General features: G+C 44.4%; 2 protein-coding genes across 2 annotated transcripts in view; both read right to left on the bottom strand.

Annotated features, from left to right (window-relative positions):
- LOC311086663 (tripartite motif-containing protein 16-like) overlaps positions 1–19,633 on the bottom strand; it is a 121,505-nt gene extending 101,872 nt beyond the window's left edge. The window contains exon 1 of the mRNA XM_084119651.1: positions 19,528–19,633. Coding sequence (XP_083975777.1) covers positions 19,528–19,546 — 19 coding nt within the window. The 5' untranslated portion in view covers positions 19,547–19,633. The remainder of the gene's footprint in view (positions 1–19,527) is intronic.
- Positions 1,942–19,644, bottom strand: LOC311086785 (tripartite motif-containing protein 16-like). Its single transcript, XM_084119846.1, has 6 exons — positions 18,999–19,644; positions 5,010–5,105; positions 4,693–4,926; positions 4,060–4,219; positions 3,600–3,647; positions 1,942–3,372 (listed from the first exon to the last, which is right to left on the bottom strand). The coding sequence occupies exons 1-6, from the start codon at positions 19,569–19,571 to the stop codon at positions 3,185–3,187; spliced, it is 1,299 nt and encodes a 432-aa protein (XP_083975972.1). The 5' UTR covers positions 19,572–19,644; the 3' UTR covers positions 1,942–3,184.
- Positions 19,645–20,005: the final 361 nt, after the last annotated feature.

Raw genomic sequence — 20,005 nt, 5'->3', positions numbered from 1 at the left:
ACGCGCGCACTCTCTCTCTCTCTCACACACACACACACACACACACACTGTTCTTACTGACTACATGAGGATTTAGAGGGTTTTTTTCAATTGCTAACAAGCATTGTTCAAAACTGAAGCCACATTTTCAAAACTCTTCACACATTCTGCATTATCAAGATGAATCTTGGCCAAACAGTGAATCTCACCTCCAAAACTCACTTCATATATGTCTCAAAATAAACTCGTTCCACCATAACACTGAACAATTCTGTAGCATAAACGACTCTGGGTAAATGCGAATTAGCTCAAGGATATAGGGAATTTTGGAAATATTAATAATCATAACTCATGGTCATAATTCATAAGTCGCATGTACATTTACTTTATCAATTATCGAGATTACCTTGTTCTGTAACTGGTCTGGTCATCAGTCATTCGTCCAGCGAATAAATGTAAGATTATTACAGTTAGGAAGGGGTATCTCTATTTACAAACTCCAAGAAAGTTTTATCTTCTGGCCACGAACATCAAACTTTCTGAGTTTATTAATTAAAACTACTCAGTGTAGTCTATAATATCGAGCTTGTAGCTTAATTAGATCTTTTAATTTCATTGACTTTATAAGGTGGGTTTTCAAACACAGAGACAGTGAAAAGTATAAATGGATTTTAATAAATGCAAAACTAGAGAGATTATATGAGCTACAAATATAAACGTACGTAAAAATGCAAACAATAAAAACAAACAAACATTTAACCAAACAAGAACATACGTGATCAGGATGAATGAATGAAAGAAAGAAAGGAAGAAGGATATAGAGAGAAGGGAAAAGCTAGTAATTATTACATACAGAAACCTAAGAGCCAGACACCTGAAATCAGCTTTAGAGAGATCAAAAGATACTTGCAAGTCTGTTCTCTGTTCGGGTGAGGCTGAGACAGGAAGGAAGCGCGGACGGTGTCCTGTTTCTGCTGCGTCTTCCGGTGTCACGGGAAGCTTAAAAGGCTCACTGAATGTAACGTTTACCGGAAAATAAGATTCATCTCCCGTGAAGGAAGAGGTAAAATATAACTTAGTTGCAAAGAACGGCAGCTTCTACATGACGCGAGGGTATGCGTCCCAGAGGAGAAGCCAAGGCAAGGCCTGGTCCAGCTGGTTCCGTTGGGAGGAGAAGCACTGCGCGTGGAGAAGAGGAGGTCAGAGCAAGAGCAAGAGATGAGAGAGAGCGATAAGAGGAGGTCTCTTCTTTTTAAAAGACATCTGTTTACGCCCTCTTTTTGGACAACAGCAAATCAGGTCTTCTGATCTGAAGCGGGAAAAAGTTTCTTTGTGTGAAGAAGACACGCCTACTTTGACCATATGTCTTATGAGAGAAAGAATTCATATTTCCTCTTAAGATTGTACACACAGAACAATACATCTTACTGTAATCTCCTATGTGTGACTGGTTGAATTAAAACAGGACGGTCAGACAGATACCAATTATGACAGGTAAATATAGGGGAAACATAACGTTACATTTATATGCATAATTACACACAAATAAAGTTTGATTAAACACACAATAAAATTGTCAGTGTTTCCGTTATGGCAAGTGACGACACTTGAGAAACACAGGAATACATATCAACATTTAGTGGCTTGTTATGTGGGGATATCTGTTTCAAAGTCCAAAGTGTGTTTTGTGTGTGTGGTCTGGAATGTCACGAGGCTATAAAGTCACTAGGAGTTCACGCTGAGCTGGGGGGGAGTCCAGCCACACGGGCGCTGGTAAACTGCCCCGTGGGGAATAACTAACCAGCGCTGTCTTCCTAAGGACAAAGACGATGTGTTCGACACCCACATGATTCACTTAATGTGAAAAGCAGATGTCATTGTTGCTACAATTCTCATTCAGAAAACATACATTTCACTCATAACAGACTGACCTAAAATCACTAACAACAGGGAGCATTTCATAAATGTTGAACTTTTATTCATTTTCATTTCATTATATTCATTATATGATAAGAATAAGACCTTTTCATTTGATTGACTGTATTACAGCATAAAGAATGAATGAGAAATGCAGAAGTTTTTTTTTCCCTATATCTTTAAATATAGTCATTAACATGCAAAAAAATAAAAGTTGAAACAACAACAAAATCCTGAAGCAAAACAATCAAAAAGCATGTCTAGCACACTGTAATGGCGTATGTGCAGTATTGGAGTCCAGCTGTGTCCGGAGGCCTTTCTGTGTGGAATTTGTGTGTTCTCTCCATGATGATGTTGGTTTCCTCTGGGATTCCCACACAATCCAAAGACATACAGGACAGGTGAAGTGGAGACTGTAAGTTTGCCCGCAGGTGTGTGTGTGTGTGTGTGTGTGTGTGTGTGTGTGTGTGTGTGTGTGTGTGAATATGAATGTGTGTGTCTCATCCTGTGATGGACCGGCCATTCTGTCCAGGGTGTTTTCCTGCCTACGACCCGAGACGCTGGGAAAGACTCCAGCTTCTCCACGACCCTACAGGACAAGCTTCACTTCTGGAAAATGTATGGAATAGTCGGATGAATGTATGGATGTACAGAACAGTGAGGATTCTAGTCCTCCCTCTCTCTGCCACTCTTCTTTCCTCACCAATGTGTCACCTTGATCCAAGTTTCCATGATCCAGACTAAAAATAGGACTGAAATTAGTTGTTTGTAATAATTATTATTTAATTTCATTGTAAATATTCTGCTAATATTTTATATTTCAATATAATCCCTGCAGAAATGCACAGTTTGCCATAATTCTGATTTTGAATGAGTCTCTGTAACATCTCACTGTTACTGATTTATCAGCTCAATGTATTCTGGGTAAAATCTCTCTACAGTCTATTCTGAAACATCAACACAGTTTCACTGATGATCCAGAATAAACCCCAAACCCAGGATAGAGCGTCTGAGTGAATGTGGTCTGGACTGTGTGGATGAGGCTCATTGTGTCAGAGACGCTGTAGAAGGACAGAGTTCCTGCACTGTGATCCACATACACTCCTATTCTTCTGCTGATGGGCTTTACAGGGAGATCAGTCTCTATCTTATTGTGCCAGAATGTGTATCTGGAGGAAGAGTAGGACAAACTCCAGGACTGATCATTACATACAAACGCACACTCAATACCCGATCTCTTCCTGCTGATGCTCTTATATGACACTGATATACACACACAACTCCCAGTTCACTCAATCTCCCAGTAACAGCGTCCACACACACTCTCTCTACACAACACCTGGCGCCACCGATCAAATCTGTCTGGATGATCAGGATACGACTGTTGTGTGCCAGTGACAGTAATCACTCTGTTCCTCTCAGACAGACTGAGGAGTTTATTCACTGTGTTCAGATCCAGAGTCAGCTGATGGGAATCTGATGGAGAGAAAACACATCAGAATCAGGAATTATGAATCTGTCTGATCTTTTAATGTATCTGAACAATGTATCATCAGTGTCTCAGTGCAGCTGATCAGATATCCTGTGCAAATCATCATTTACATGATCAATTATAAAACTCTTCTATCATGTTTATTTCTCCTTCTCCAGGAAGAACATGAACACATTCAGTGAGTTTTTCTGCTTGTTTCTCAGTGACTTACATTGTAGGAAGTCGTTCCTGGTCTTGGGATTCATGTTGGTGAATGTGACTGTGGAAATAAACAGACATGAACAATGTGAAGAGAAATGACAAGATAAAATACATCCATTTCTAAGACGTTTCTAATCTGATATTAGATGATGCAGGACTCATTTCTGAGAACAGAAGAATCTCCAGATGCCTCATATATAAAACACACGTATCGGATTCAATCCTAAATTTCAATGGATTTCAATTTCAATATATATACATAAGTATTTATTACTTGTAAACCATCAAGGGATGTTTGTGGCTGTTCTGTAGAGTTGATGCACTTGAATTAAAGATGAACTGTGATTTATAAAGTGGGACTTTATTTGTGCGTATGTTTTATAAATCATAGGAACATTTCAGAAACTGTTGTACGTTCACATTTCGGATCATTCTCCGCACGTCTGTATAAACGAGGCGCAGGACTTTACCTCTATCAGAGATCTTCTTGAGCTCCTCTTTGCAGAAATCCTCCAGTTTGTCTCTCAGCTGACGGACAGATTCTCTCACGCCATCAAAAGAGGAGAGAGAACTGAAGGAAACGTCGGGTTCGTCTGTAGATTCAGGAGGTGCTGAGAGAGACTGGAAACTCTACAGAAAACAGAAATCAAAACTCATCATCTCCACACTTCAGCCAATAACCTGCACTATATCAGATCTGAGCGGCTCTTGTTGACTTCACTTCTCTTCAGTGACTCGCTTCAATCCAGCACTTTCACACAATCAGCACATTCTTCTCATATTCATCATTTAATGCTACAAACTCTAGTATTTCACACTTACACTCCTTGTGAAAAAGAAAGTACCGTACTTGTAACAGAAATAATATACTTTAAAAATGTATAAGTGCAGATTGGCTGTAATGTTTTCAGAAACTTAATTGCATGTTATTTGCAGTTAAATGAATGTGGTTTAGTTTAATGTTTTTATTAAATACAAATAGCTGAGCTTTAGAGTGTTTTTTTGCCCTGCTTAAGTTAGTCTCATTCTGCTCTCATGAAATGTTTCTCTGTGAGTCTCTTGCTCAAGTCCACTATGATCCAGTTCTTCTAGATCTCTGTTACCTGCAGGAACTGGATGTGATGGTGTGTGTGTGAAAGCTGCTCCAGCTCAGCGTCTCTCCTCCTCAGATCATTGATCTCCTGCTCCAGTCGCTCCAGTCGTCCTTCAGCTCGACTCACTGCAGTCTTTTCCTGATCTCTGATCCGCTGTGTGACCTCAGAGCGGCTTCTCTCAATGGAGCGGATGATCTCAGTGAAGATCTTCTCACTGTCCTCCACTGCTGTGTGTGCAGAGCGCTGTTACACACATCACAATCACACAGTGAGTTCAGTGAGTCCAAACTGAGACGTCTCAAACTTCTCTTCTTCTCCAGACTCACCTTATGAGACTCCACAGCCTCTCTCAGCTGATGAAGATCTTTCTGTCTCTGCTGGATTCTCTGACGGATCTTCATCTGCGTCTCCTTCAGCTGTTTCTGGAGGACAAACCAATGACAGCAAATTACATAAAACTACTATCACACAATAAGGGTTAAAGATCTAGCATTGTAAGTTTATACTGTAGGTTCAAACCACAGATCAGTGAAGTTTGATGTTATTGACGTCATCATCTTTGATTTGGGCTCTGCGTACATGAGTTGATCAATGATTTGATTTGTGAATCAAAATTGGTCCTTTAAAAAAAGAAGTACTTTTAAAAGAAGCATTCCTTTAAAAATGTGCATCTAAATAATATACTTTAAAAGAATATACTTACAGTGAGGAAAATAAGTATTTGAACACCCTGCTATTTTGCAAGTTCTCCCACTTGGAAATCATGGAGGGGTCTGAAATTGTCATCGTAGGTGCATGTCCACTGTGAGAGACATAATCTAAAAAAAAAAAATCCAGAAATCACAATATATGATTTTTTAACTATTTATTTGTATGATACAGCTGCAAATAAGTATTTGAACACCTGTCTATCAGCTAGAATTCTGACCTTCAAAGACCTGTTAGTCTGCCTTTAAAATGTCCACCTCCACTCCATTTATTATCCTAAATTAGATGCACCTGTTTGAGGTCGTTAGCTGCATAAAGACACCTGTCCACCCCATACAATCAGTAAGAATCCAACTACTAACATGGCCAAGACCAAAGAGCTGTCCAAAGACACTAGAGACAAAATTGTACAGCTCCACAAGGCTGGAAATGGCTACGGGGAAATTGCCAAGCAGCTTGGTGAAAAAAGGTCCACTGTTGGAGCAATCATTAGAAAATGGAAGAAGCTAAACATGACTGTCAATCTCCCTCGGACTGGGGCTCCATGCAAGATCTCACCTCGTGGGGTCTCAATGATCCTAAGAAAGATGATAAATCAGCCCAGAACTACACGGGAGGAGCTGGTCAATGACCTGAAAAGAGCTGGGACCACCGTTTCCAAGGTTACTGTTGGTAATACACTAAGACGTCATGGTTTGAAATCATGCATGGCACGGAAGGTTCCCCTGCTTAAACCAGCACATGTCAAGGCCCGTCTTAAGTTTGCCAATGACCATTTGGATGATCCAGAGGAGTCATGGGAGAAAGTAATGTGGTCAGATGAGACCAAAATAGAACTTTTTGGTCATAATTCCACTAAACGTGTTTGGAGGAAGAAGAATGATGAGTACCATCCCAAGAACACCATCCCTACTGTGAAGCATGGGGGTGGTAGCATCATGCTTTGGGGGTGTTTTTCTGCACATGGGACAGGGCGACTGCACTGTATTAAAGGGTTACTTCAGGATTTAGCATTAAGCTTTGTATTAGTAGAAAACCTGTAGTATTTTCGAATTACCATGCTTTCCACCCTCATATCCCTCTGAGAGGAGAGATTTATGTATTTTTTGTCTGGAAAAAATCCTCCGATGACGCAAAAATCGTCATTTTGCGTCATCGGAGGATTTTCTGGCCAGAGGCTAAAGACTACAGCCAGTAGATGGCGTTGTTCCGCATGTTTTCAGCCCGCCCATAGAGGGTGGGATCTCACTCACAGAATGTACACACAGTCAGCCGTCTTTCTTTGGAAGCTAAGCTAGCAGGCTCTTGTTCTGTGGAGAATGCTGAATAGTTGGAGAAAGCTGAGTAAGTAGGGGTTATATCCTCCTTTTCCCGGACTTGTCCGGCGGGCGAGATCGTTCAAAATGTCCGGGATTCTGCTTTTGCTTTCTGCGGTTGCCATTCATTGTTTACATGCACACCTCTTGTTTCAATCTAACTGAATTCATTCCGACCGGTGAGTCTGAATGTAGTGTTTACATGAACGCTAATCAAGTGATCGGTTGATGTGCGTTTTAAACATTGCTAAGAAAATTCCTGCACCTCCGTTGCGAGACCGGCGCGTCTCAGTAATGACGCCACCGGCCTCGCGCCGTTCTCCCGCGGCCGTCAGCCTCGTCCTGCTCGCCACAGTAAACATGATGAATGAATGGCGACTGTAGAACGCAAAAGCCGAATCCCGGACATTTTGGGCAATCCCGAAATCCCAGGCAGACTCGTCACGGAGACTCACTGGTAGCCTCATAGGGTAGCCTAACTTGTTTTCAACTGCGCTGTCTTACCGGTAGGCGTGGCCTCCTAGGGCAGTGAAGCAAGTGCATTCTGGGAGTTGTTGTCTTTCATCCACATAAGCCAAAAATACATTTTCTGGCTTTTCTCAGTCTAGAAAGCTCCAAATTAAAAAATTTCTTCACATTTCTTCTACATAAATGACCTATTTTAAATACACATTCATCTTCCCAGAGGTGAAGTATCCCTTTAAGGAGAGGATGACCGGGGCCATGTATTGCGAGATTTTGGGGAACAACCTCCTTCCCTCAGTTAATCAATCAATCAATCAATCAATTTATTTATATATAGCACACTTAAAAACAACCATGGTTGACCAAGGTGCTTCACAGGTTAAAACAACAACAAATTACTGCTCATACATTTATACAACAATAAAACATGTGTAATATACAGTATACGAGGTATAGTGAAAATTAAAATAAAATTAAAATTAAAATTACCAGGAAATTAACAGCCCTAACTCGAAAGAAAAGCCAAAGAAAAATAATGAGTTTTTAACAATGATTTAAAACATTCCAGAGTTTGGCAGGTTCTGATATGGACTGGCAAGTTGTTCCACAATTGAGGGGCAGCTACACTGAATGCTCGATCACCTCTGGTTTTTAGCCTGCTTCTCGGTACATCCAAGAGGAGGAGATTAGCGGATCTTAGTGCTCTAGCCGGGATATGAGCGTGCAGAAGCTCTGTTAAATATAATGGAGCCAGGCCATTTAAGCATTTAAAAGTCAGTAGTAAAATTTTAAAATCGATCCTAAAATGAACAGGGAGCCAGTGGAGGTGACGCAACACAGGTGTGATATGGTCCCTCTTCCTCTTTCCTGTCAAGAGACGTGCAGCCGCATTCTGGACTAACTGCAGACGCTGAATCGATGACTTATCTAAGCCTATGTACAACGAGTTACAGTAGTCAAGGCGAGAGGTTATAAGGGCATTTATCACCCTTTCCAGATCTTTAGGATGGAGATATGCCTTTACCTTGGCTATAGTTCTCAACTGGAAAAAACATGATCTTACAGTGGCGGATATTTGTTTATCAAGCTTGAATGCACTATCTAACACAACACCAAGACTCCTCACAGTTGAACGACTGTTCGAAGCCAAGGGGCCAAGATAATTTAAATCAAGAGGTTTAGGGTTTCCAAATACTATAATCTCTGTCTTGTCTCCATTTAAATTTAAGAAGTTTAAATTCATCCATGTTTTAATGTCTTTCATACAATCAAACAGGGGCTGCAGATTTTTTACATTCAGGGGCAAATAAATTTGAATGTCGTCTGCATAACAGTGAAAGGAGACCTCGTACCTTTCAAAAATGGAGGCCAGGGGCAGCATATACAAAGAAAATAAAATGGGGCCTAAGACGGAACCTTGAGGGACACCGCAGGTAAATGGAGCCGTTTCAGATAAAAAATCACCGAGTTGGACAGAGAAGCTCCTGTCAGTTAGATAAGATTGAAACCACCTTAGTGCACTACCTTTGATTCCTACACAACTCTCCAAACGTGCCAGGAGAATTGAGTGGTCCACAGTGTCAAAGGCTGCAGTAAGGTCTAAAAGCACTAAGACAGCAGAGGCTCCTGAATCGACAGTTAAAATCAAATCATTAAAAACTCTCAACAATGCAGTTTCAGTACTATGACGGGATCTAAAGCCGGACTGGAACTTTTCATAAATATTATTACTAATTAAAAAAGTTTGCAGCTGCATAGAAACTACTTTCTCCACGACTTTAGATAGGAAGCACAGTTTTGAAATGGGCCTGAAGTTAGAAAGAATAGCGGGATTAAGATTTTCCTTTTTTAGCAGCGGTTGCACAAAAGCATGTTTAAAGGCGGACGGAACCTGACCAGAGACGAGACAAGTATTTATCAATAATAAAATACACGGTCCAACAGTATCAAAGACTTCTCTAATCAAACAAGAAGGGATGCTATCTGAGGGACAGTTTGTAGGCCGCAGTTTATGGACCACCTCAGATAGGGATAGGATTGATATGGGCTCAAACTGATCTAGTACCGCGAGGCATACAGGAGGAGCAGAGGGATCAGGATCACAGGATGTGGTTACAGAAGATCGAAGAACAGAAATCTTCTCAACAAAAAATTCTAAAAAAGAATTACAAAGGTCCAGTGTAGGTGTAACAGGAAAAGATTTGCGAGGATTTGTAATATTGTTAACCATATTGAACAGAACTTGTGGCTTGTGACGGTTATTTGCAACCAGTTTAGAAAAATAATCAGATTTTGCCAGTTTTACAGCCCTTTGATAATCAGATAGATATTGCTGTAAAATTTCATAAGACACTCTGAGTTTATCTTTCTTCCACCTTCGCTCAGCTTGCCGACATGCACGTCTGATCGGGTAGTGTCATTTAACCAAGGCTCTGAAAGCGGTTTAGTGCGTTTCGTCTTCAAAGGAGCTACAGAGTCTAAGATATTTGTGCAAGTTGAATTAAAAAGAGTTATGAGTCCATCAGCACCATTAACATCACCTCCATCCAATTTATAAAGCACAGAGTCTTTAAAAACAGCAGAGAACTGTGCCGGGGTTTGACTGTTAAATACACGGTGGCGCTGTGAAATAGGAGACTTAATTACAGAACATGGAACTGTAATCGTAAACAAGACCGGAAAGTGGTCCGAAATACATGCACTACATATTTCATTTATATGAACACACAAACCATGAGACAGCACAAGATCTAATGTATGACCCTTTTCATGTGTCGGGCCGGACACTGACTGAGTGAGATTAAAAGCATTTAGAAGATTTAAGAAGTCTTTAACCATGGGTTTGTTTTCACAACACACATGTAAATTAAAATCACCACAAATTATAAAATGATCATAATTCAACCTTAGACCTGCTATAAAATCCGCAAAGTCTTGCATAAAAGTTTTGTTGAATTTTGGTGGGCGATACACAACTGCACACAGTATCGGAGAAGTGGCGTTTAGTTCAAATAACTGCAGCTCAAAGCTTGAGTAATTAACAGATACAGACAGCCGACACTGCAAGGTGGTTCTCTTACGAGAGTTCTCTCGTACTGCGTTTTATCAAAACGCTACGGGAAAAGTCTCTTTTCACGAAACACTGAAGCAAAAATTATCCTTTAATTTTCATATATGTAAAACGCGTTGCGGCAGCAGCAGACAGCTGAAGCAAGACGGCTTGTCCGCTCATTGGCTGCTCTGCGGCAACTGCATAAGCCTATCGAGCGCAGGCTGATGCAACATCAGACCAATGAGGGCGCTTCGCGCCCTCCTCGCCACTTCCCGCCGAGACGGGCGTGGCTTACCTCTATAAAAGGAGCTCGAGAAGGCTGATTCACTTGATTTTAATCTCTTCAGCGAAGCGCACGCATCGCTGGATCACGAGGAAGCACGCGTCGTCTGATGCAAGCACTTCAGCGGGACGAGCCCTTGAAGCCGCTGGCCAACGCCGCCTTCTACCGCCGTACCTGCTGCGCTTTCCGACGCCATATCCTTTACATTCTTGTTCTTGTGTTTGTGTGTGTGTGTGTTCGCTTTGCAACACACACCCCTAAAAGAGCTGCGTCTTTTTCAAGATGCCTTCTCATGCAGCGCTCGCGCTCGCTGACGGCGAACGCCTTCACTCCGAGCCAATTGCCTACGGTGACTCTGAGGACTCACCGGGCATCCTTCCGAGGCTGCCCTTCCTGGAAGCGGATGGCGGGATTAGTTTTTCTTTACGTTACAAGAAAAGCTACCCTGCCTCTGCACGCGTCATTCACCGGCGAAGGAGAAAAGAGTGTTCTTAGTCCCACCGTTGGTCGGTCTGACCTCTTTTCTCTCACATTTCTCAGTTCCCTGTTCGGCGACTGGAAATATTATTGCAGCAAGTGAGTCTGTTACACGCTTGCCTGCCAGCAAACGCCGAAGAATACATGTTGACGCCGCTTTCAAACCCTGTATCCCCCTGTGGCTCAGTGGTGGAATTATAGGTTCTCCACGCGGGAGACCGGGGTTCGGATCCCGGTCTAGCGGCATATATATTTATGCCGCCAATGCTTGCTCTGTAAGTCCCCTGAAGGCGACTGCAGAGATGCATTTTGCAGCCAGCGAGCGCGTAGTACCCGCTTGCCTGCAACCGAACACCGTTTCTACGGTTCCCGCGCGTCACTGGCGAAAGGAGAATGGAGTGTTTTCAGCCCCGCTGAAACTGGGCGATTTCCACTCTTCTCACATTCTGGCATTTTGCAGGCGTCTGAAAATGCAAATCACTCTGTCTGTTCCCCGAGAGGCAACTGCAGACGTGTTTTTTGCTGGCCACGAGCACGTGGTACATGCCTGCAAGCAAACGCCAGTGTGGATAATACTCGCGCTGACTTTGTCTATGTATCTTCACTGTGGTCCAGTGGTAGATTCTTAGACTTGCGCGCGGGCGATCGGAGGTTCGAACCCCAGGCCGGCCGGCAGAAAATATTTATGCCGCCGAATGCAAATCACTCTGTTTGTTCCCCGAGAGGCAACTGCAGACGTGTTTTTTGCTGGCCACGAGCACGTGGTACATGCCTGCAAGCAAACGCCAGTGCGGATAATACTCGCGCTGACTTTGTCTATGTATCTTCACTGTGGTCCAGTGGTAGATTCTTAGACTTGCGCGCGGGGAATCGGAGGTTCGAACCCCAGGCCGACCGGCAGAAAATATTTATGCCGCCGAATGCAAATCACTCTGTTTGTTCCCCGAGAGACAACTGCAGACGTGTTTTTTGCTGCCCACGAGCACGGCCGATGATGCTATATGTGTAGAGAAGATGCCCACTGCTAGTGCCCATCCCTACACAGTAGCACAGCCCTTCACACAGGGCCCGCGCTCATATATTCGACTCGGGTCGATCACGCACGCAACATAGTGAACGTGCCCACTGCCTAGTGCCCACAAACACTATGTTCTGCATGCCTTGTGGTTTCTGTAAAGACGAAACCTGTGTGCATTCACTCTGCTCAGACAGACAGTGCACTCATTGCAGTAACTGTGCCCGCTCTCCCGCGCCCACACTTACTCACGGTATTTCTGGTGTCCCGGCCACGGCCGATGGTGCTATAAATGTAGTGTCGATGCCCACTTCTCAGTGCCCATCCCTACACACAAGCACAGCCCTGCACTTAGGGCTCGCGCAAATAAAATCGACTCAGGTCGATTGCGCTCCCCACATAGTAAAAGTGCCCACTACTCAGTGCCCACGAACACTATGTCTATCAGATCACAGGCTCTCTGTAAAAACGAGACCTATGAGCGCGCGCGCTGCTTACACAGGCAGCGCGCCCAAAGCAGTAAATGTGTCCGCTCCCAGCCCACATCTACTCGCACACATGAGTCCCACGGGACTCGCGCAGCCCTCCCTCACTCAGCCAAGCACTGTTGTAAGGTCGAGGACGAGCGCTCCGCCCGCTGTATTAAGCGCGCCCCCCGCCTCAAATGCCGCAGGCATAACGCCTACGTTTGTGAGCCCCGTAGCACCTCTGTCGCACGGCGAACAGAGCGCGCTCTGTATCCGGCCCTTAGCCAACCATGCAGATGCATGGGCAGCGCTTCCATGGGTTTCGGACTGGGTCTTAGGCATTATAAAGAGAGGCTTCTCGCTACAGTTTTTTCGACGCCCTCCGCGCTACACAGCGCGCGTCGAAACTTCGGTACCGCTGAAAGTAGCACACCTACTTCGCGCCGAAATATCAAAACTGATAAGCAAAGGGGCGATAGAGCTTATTCCCCGAGATCAAAGCGAACAGGGGATATACAGCAGATACTTTCTAGTCCCCAAAAAGGACGGCGGTATCAGACCCATTCTGGATCTAAGACGACTGAACAGAGTGTTAGTGAAACGCCGTTTCAAAATGCTCACGACCAGCAAAATTCTCGCGCATGTTCGCCGGGAAGACTGGTTCATGTCGATAGATCTGAAGGACGCGTATTTTCAAATACAGATAGCGTCACATCACAGGTGATTCTTGAGATTCGCCTTCGAGGGTCAGACATACCAGTATACAGTCCTGCCTTTCGGCTTGTCCCTGGCACCTCGTACATTTACGAAATGCATGGATGCAGCGCTCGCTCCTCTCAGACTCAGAGGCATGCGAGTGCTGAACTACTTGGACGACTGGTTGATCCTAGCCCAATCACGATCTCAGCTCGTAGAGCACAGAGCCATTTTACTCGATCACCTCGAGAATCTTGGTATCACGGTCAATTGGGCGAAGAGTTCACTGAACCCCAGTCAAACGATTTCGTTTCTGGGTATAGTTCTGGACTCACAGTCTATGACAGCGCAGCTGTCGCCACAGCGTGTGCTGAACATTCAGCGCGCGGCGAAGTCTTTCCGCCGCGGCGCTTTCACCCCGCTCAGGAAATTTCAAAGGATGCTGGGTCTCATGGCCTCAGCATCGTCAGTTCTCCGGCTGGGCTTGCTCCGCATGCGCCCGCTGCAGTTCTGGTTGAAAGCGCGGGTACCGCGCAGAGCGTGGGTGTCCGGTCAATTACGCCTCAAGGTCAATCAGGACTGTGTCACAGCCCTGGTGCCTTGGATGGCGAACGACTGGTACCAATCAGGTGTAAGCCTGGGGACTTCCTCGAGGGTTAGGATGGTGTCGACGGACGCATCCACCTCGGGATGGGGAGCGCTGCTCGAGGGCAGACCGTTCTTCGGCCTATGGTCGGAACGAGAAAAGCTCCAACACATAAACTGCCTAGAAATGCTGGCAGTGCACAATGCGCTGACGCGTTTTTGTCCCCACATCAAGGACCAACACGTCATAGTCCGTTCGGACAACATGGCTGTGGTGTCCTACATAAATCGCCAGGGCGGTCTGAATTCCATATCCCTGTACAGGCTGGCGAAACGCCTCCTACTATGGGCTCAGCACAACTTACGCTCGCTGAGAGCAGTGCATGTACCCGGGCTTCTGAATGTGGGCCCGGACAGACTGTCCAGGAACAACGTTCCTACAGGCGAATGGTCTCTACACCCACAAACAGTCCGGCTGTTGTGGGAGAGATTCGGCAAAGCGGAGGTGGACCTATTCGCGTCCCACGAAAACGCTCACTGCCCCGCATTCTTTTCAAAGACCGACAGCGCGCTGTCCCAAAGGTGGCCGCGCTGCCCGCTATACGCTTTTCCCCCCGTTTCCCTCCTGCCACAGGTGTTGGAACGGGTCAGGAAAACAAAATGCCCAGTGCTGCTTGTAGCACCGTTCTGGAAAAACCAGGCATGGTTCCCAGTTCTGATGCAGTTAGCAGACATTGCTCCATGGCCAGTGCCGTTGAGGAGAGATCTCCTCTCGCAGGCCAGTGGCTCGATTTGGCACCCACACCCGGAACTGTGGTCCCTTCATGTGTGGGCGCTCAACGGATACCCGTTGGTCTCGCAGAGGGAGTCATGAATACCATCACTGAGGCTAGAGCGCCGTCGACCAGGCGGCTCTACGCTTCAAAGTGGTCGGTTTTCTCCAGCTGGTGTACAGCTCGGAGCCTTTCACCCCTCGAATGTGAGGTAGCGGAGGTTCTCTCCTTCCTACAAGAGCTGTTGGATAAGGGCAGATCCCCTTCCACGCTCAAAGTGTATGTGGCTATTTCAGCGTTTCAGCGTTCTCCGGTTCAACGCTGGGTCAGTCACTGGGAAGGAATGATTTAGTCATCCGCTTCCTCAGGGGAGCTAGGAGACTGAATCCACCCAGACCTCCTTCAGTCCCTATGTGGGACCTTTCTACGGTCCTGGCGGCCATGAAGGGTGCCCCTTTCGAGCCTATCCAGTCTATCAGCCTCAAACATTTGTCTTTCAAAACAGTGTTTTTGATGGCTCTCGCTTCAGTGAAGCGCATAGGCGATCTGCACGCGCTCTCTGTGAGCCTGACGTGCTTGGAGTTTGGTCCTAATGACTCTAAAGTCATACTCAAACCTAAGCACGGCTATGTGCCGAAATCCCTCAACACGCCTTTTCGGGCTCAGGTTATTTCCCTGGCTGCCCTGCCAGCGTCGAGTGAGGAAGGGGACTCGAGTTTTCTTTGCCCTGTTAGGGCTTTAAGAACTTATATGTTCCGCTCTGCTGCCTTCAGACAGACAGAGCAGCTCTTTGTCTCGTTCAGCGGACGTTCCAAAGGAACGGCTGTTTCGAAACAGAGTCTATCCAGATGGATAGTTGACGCCATAGCGCTGGCTTATACTGCCAAGGGCATTCAATGCCCGTTGGGAGTCAGAGCGCACTCTACGAGAGGCGTTGCCTCCTCGTGGACTTGGTCCAGCGGGATTTCCTTACAGGATATATGTACGGCGGCAGGCTGGGCCTCTCCGTCTACATTTATCAGGTTTTATACCTAGAGGTTCCCGCCTTACAGGCTAAGCTTTTGTCGGTGTAATCTATTTACAGGCGCAACGCGCTACCGACTATACTGGGCAGAACTGTGTAAGACCCACGTTTTCCCACATTAGTGCAGGCTCCCTACCCTGGCTATGTGATGTCATATTCGCGTCTGTGGACATGTCTATATAAGGACGGAGGAAACCCCTCCTGTCTTTAGACTCTCCCTGTGAGGTCATGTTAAGCCTGCGGACGCTACAGTATAGGGAATTAAGGCTCCCCCCCTTATTCCCTGACTCTGTGTGAGTCTATCTGGTGATTATGCACTGTATGCCTGAAATAGCTTCCGGTGATCAGTGTTTTTATCCCAGCACGCACGGCGTTTTGCAAGGGGTTCCCGTAGCGTTTTGATAAAACGCAGTACGAGAGAACTCTCGTAAGAGAACGTACTCGGTTACTAACGTAACCTCGGTTCTCTCTAGAAGAGGGAACGAGTACTGCGTTCCCTTGCCGTGCGTTTGGTTCACTCTGGTTCGCTTCGGCGATCAAAATCAAGTGAATCAGCCTTCTCGAGCTCCTTTTATAGAGGTAAGCCACGCCCGTCTCGGCGGGAAGTGACGAGGAGGGCGCGAAGCGCCCTCATTGGTCTGATGTTGCATCAGCCTGCGCTCGATAGGCTTATGCAGTTGCCGCAGAGCAGCCAATGAGCGGACAAGCCGTCTTGCTTCAGCTGTCTGCTGCTGCCGCAACGCGTTTTACATATATGAAAATTAAAGGATAATTTTTGCTTCAGTGTTTCGTGAAAAGAGACTTTTCCCGTAGCGTTTTGATAAAACGCAGTACTCGTTCCCTCTTCTAGAGAGAACCGAGGTTACGTTAGTAACCGAGTACGATTTAAACACAGTGGCAAGTCCTCCACCTTTACCAGTAGTCCGAGGAGTGTTAAAAAATGTACAGTTTGGAGGGAGAAGTTCAGAAAAGGATGCAGACTCACCAACATGAAGCCAAGTCTCAGTCAGCAGCATAAAATCCAATTTATGAGATGTAAAAAAGTAATTTAGTATAAAAGTTTTGTTGGCCATTGATCTGACATTAATCAATGCCATACAAAGAGTTAAATCCAAACTGTTTGGCTTTGGGGCTCGTTGCAGTGCACGCAGATTAGCCGTTCTCACACCAAGTCGACAGTCAAGCCGACATTTCCTTGCCGACACCGGGTTTCTCCGCCCGGTGTCAGCCCACAGTACATCATTTTCCAGGTTGGAGAGGGCCTCGACGGGCCGCAACGCAACTGCAATCTGGCAGGGGAAGACGGGGCGGATCCATCGCAGACGCGCGACCTCCGAGCACCAGCGCCGGCGACCGCAGCCCCCACCGCAGAGGAAACGGGGATCGGGCACATCCGAAGACCTCAGGTACGCCTTGAGACGAACAAGCACTCCAGCACGCCTTCCTCGTCTCCTGTGGCGCTTTTTTCGGGGAAATTCCCACGGCAAACAGCGCAGGTGGTCTGGGATGTTATGCAACCATGGAGGTAGGCTTCCAGCCTGTTCTCCCAAGCGATCTCTCGAAAGCCCCAAAGCTTCACATGACGCTCGAATGTCAAACAAACTTTGGCGATCATATACGAGAAGGCTTGTTACATCCCGGCAGCAAAGACACAGAATTAAAATAGCAGCAAACAGATAATAAGCGCAGCGTGATGCTGTCAGACGGCTTGCCTTACACACTGGCGCCATCTTGACTCAAGCATTGACTCAAGCATCAGTTAGAGCATTGAAGATGGGTCGAGGCTGGGTCTTCCAACATGACAATGACCCGAAGCACACAGCCAGGATAACCAAGGAGTGGCTCTGTAAGAAGCATATCAAGGTTCTGGCGTGGCCTAGCCAGTCTCCAGACCTAAACCCAATAGAAAATCTTTGGAGGGAGCTCAAACTCCGTGTTTCTCAGCAACAGCCCAGAAACCTGACTGATCTAGAGAAGATCTGTGTGGAGGAGTGGGCTAAAATCCCTCCTGCAGTGTGTGCAAACCTGGTGAAAAACTACAGGAAACGTTTGACCTCTGTAATTGCAAACAAAGGCTACTGTACCAAATATTAACATTGATTTTCTCAGGTGTTCAAATACTTATTTGCAGCTGTATCATACAAATAAATAGTTAAAAAATCATACATTGTGATTTCTGGATTTTTTTTTTTAGATTATGTCTCTCACAGTGGACATGCACCTACGATGACAATTTCAGACCCCTCCATGATTTCTAAGTGGGAGAACTTGCAAAATAGCAGGGTGTTCAAATACTTATTTTCCTCACTGTAAGTGTGAACTGAATGTAATGTTTACAGACACGTAGTTGCATGTTAATTGCCATTAAATGAACATCTATTATATTTATATTTAAAGCAATTAGCTGAACTTATTAGTGATTTCTAAGAACTTCTTCAAATGTTATTTCATAATTCTATTCTTTTTAAAAAATAGTTAAAGTGTACTGTCATCTGTACAGACAAGCATTTATGATAAACTAAAATATACTGTAATAATGAAGTTGTACATTAAAAACATATTAACTTTAAATATATCGAATAACACACTAACGCTTATAATCAGGTACTTTGGTATGTCAATCAACACATCAAAATAAGTGCACTTCTTTATAGCGTGACAAAAGAGTCACATTGAAATATTAAATTAATATTAAATATTATTTAATATTAAATATTAAAATGCACTTTAAAGTAAAACTTTTAATTTGACATTCTTTCATATTGTATTTATTAAGTGAAACCGTCATGAACATTTACTCTCTTTAAGTGCACTTAAATGGCCTTTTATTTCGTTAATATAATATTTTCTGCATGTACAGTTTTTATTTTAAATATACTTTTAATTTGAAGTACACTACAAGTGCACGTTAATACAATTAATCACACTTCGTTTTTAAACCACTAGTGGTTAAGATTAATTTTATGTTTTTTATCCTTTTTGGAGCTTGAAACTTTTGTACCCCATTGACTTTCAATGTATAGAGTAAAATAGACATTCTTCAAAATATCATCTTTACAATCTACAGAAGAAAGTGAGTCAAACCGGTTTGGGACAACATGAGTAAATGAGTGAGTAAATGAAGACACTTTCATTTCTGCGTGATCAATCCCTCTCAGTTCATACCTGTTTCTCTGTCCTATATAGTAAGAGTATGTCAAAGTCAGTTACAAAATGTTTTGTATAATGGTGATAATAGCATGCTTCATGACTCAGCTAAGTGTTGCTAGCATGTTTAGTATGTTTCTAGCATGCTTAGTACACAATAATTATGTGGTTAGTACTGCATTACTGTGTTAAACCATGCCAGTTTCTGTTGCCAGTAGGTGGGGCTATGTCTATTTACCTTTCATATCTGCATATATATTCATATATATTTCATATCACTGCGTGATCAATCCCTCTCAGTTCATACCTGTTTCTCTGTCCTCTGTGCTGCAGTTGATACAGTTTTGTGGTTTTTATGTTCATACTCTTTACACCGGAAACAAATGCATTCTTGATCAGTGACACAGAACATTTCTAGCTCTTTATCATGTTTCCGGCAGATCATGTCCTGCAGTCGTCCAGTGGCATCAATCACTTTGTGTGGTTTACGAGAGTGATATTCCTCATGACGGTCTAAATGAGTTTGACAGTAAGATTCCTGACACACCAGACAGGACTTGACGGCTTTGTATTTTCTTCCAGTACAGACGTCACACTCCACGTCTCCAGTTCCAGCGTAACAGTCAGCAGGAAGTTTAGTCTTCTTCAGTTTCTCCACCAGTTCAGCCAGAATGGTGTTTTTAGCTAAAGCAGGTCTTGGACTGAAGGTCTGTCTGCACTGAGGGCAGCTGTAGACTCTCTTCTCATCCTCCTGATCCCAGCAGTCTGTAATACAGATCTTACAGTAACTGTGTCCACAGAGGATAGTCACTGGATCCTTCAGGAGATCCAGACACACTGGACACGTGAACTCATCCTGAGAAAATCTGGCTTCAGCCATTTTACTGCATGAATACAGAGAGACACAAACACACAACAGCTCAACAACACTTCAGTTTCTGTTTCTCTGAACTGAGGAGCTGAAATAGTTTCCTGGTTCTGTGTTTGAGTGACTTGTGTAAAACAGGAGTGTCTGTAAAGCAGTTTAATTCCTCATTCCTGATCAAGGAGAGTCACTTTACTGCTGTGTTTACTGTATGTGTCGTTCAAGTGGAGTTGAAAATATCATAATTACGAGTTCTGAGCTCATGAATGACTGAGCGAATATTTAGGTTACTCACGAATGCATGTGTCTATATACTGTGTCAAAGTAATGTCAATATGTCAAAATATACAGTTCTAAGATAATACAGATCATGCTAGCTAACATCATGTATTCATTTAGGCAGAAACAACAAGCTCATTAACCCTTTCCTTATGAGTCTTTAAAAAAAA

This window comes from Abramis brama, assembly GCF_963993115.1.
Source record: "Abramis brama genome assembly, chromosome: 1".
Lineage (NCBI taxonomy): Eukaryota > Metazoa > Chordata > Actinopteri > Cypriniformes > Leuciscidae > Abramis > Abramis brama.
This window is presented reverse-complemented; position numbering and strand designations above follow the sequence as displayed.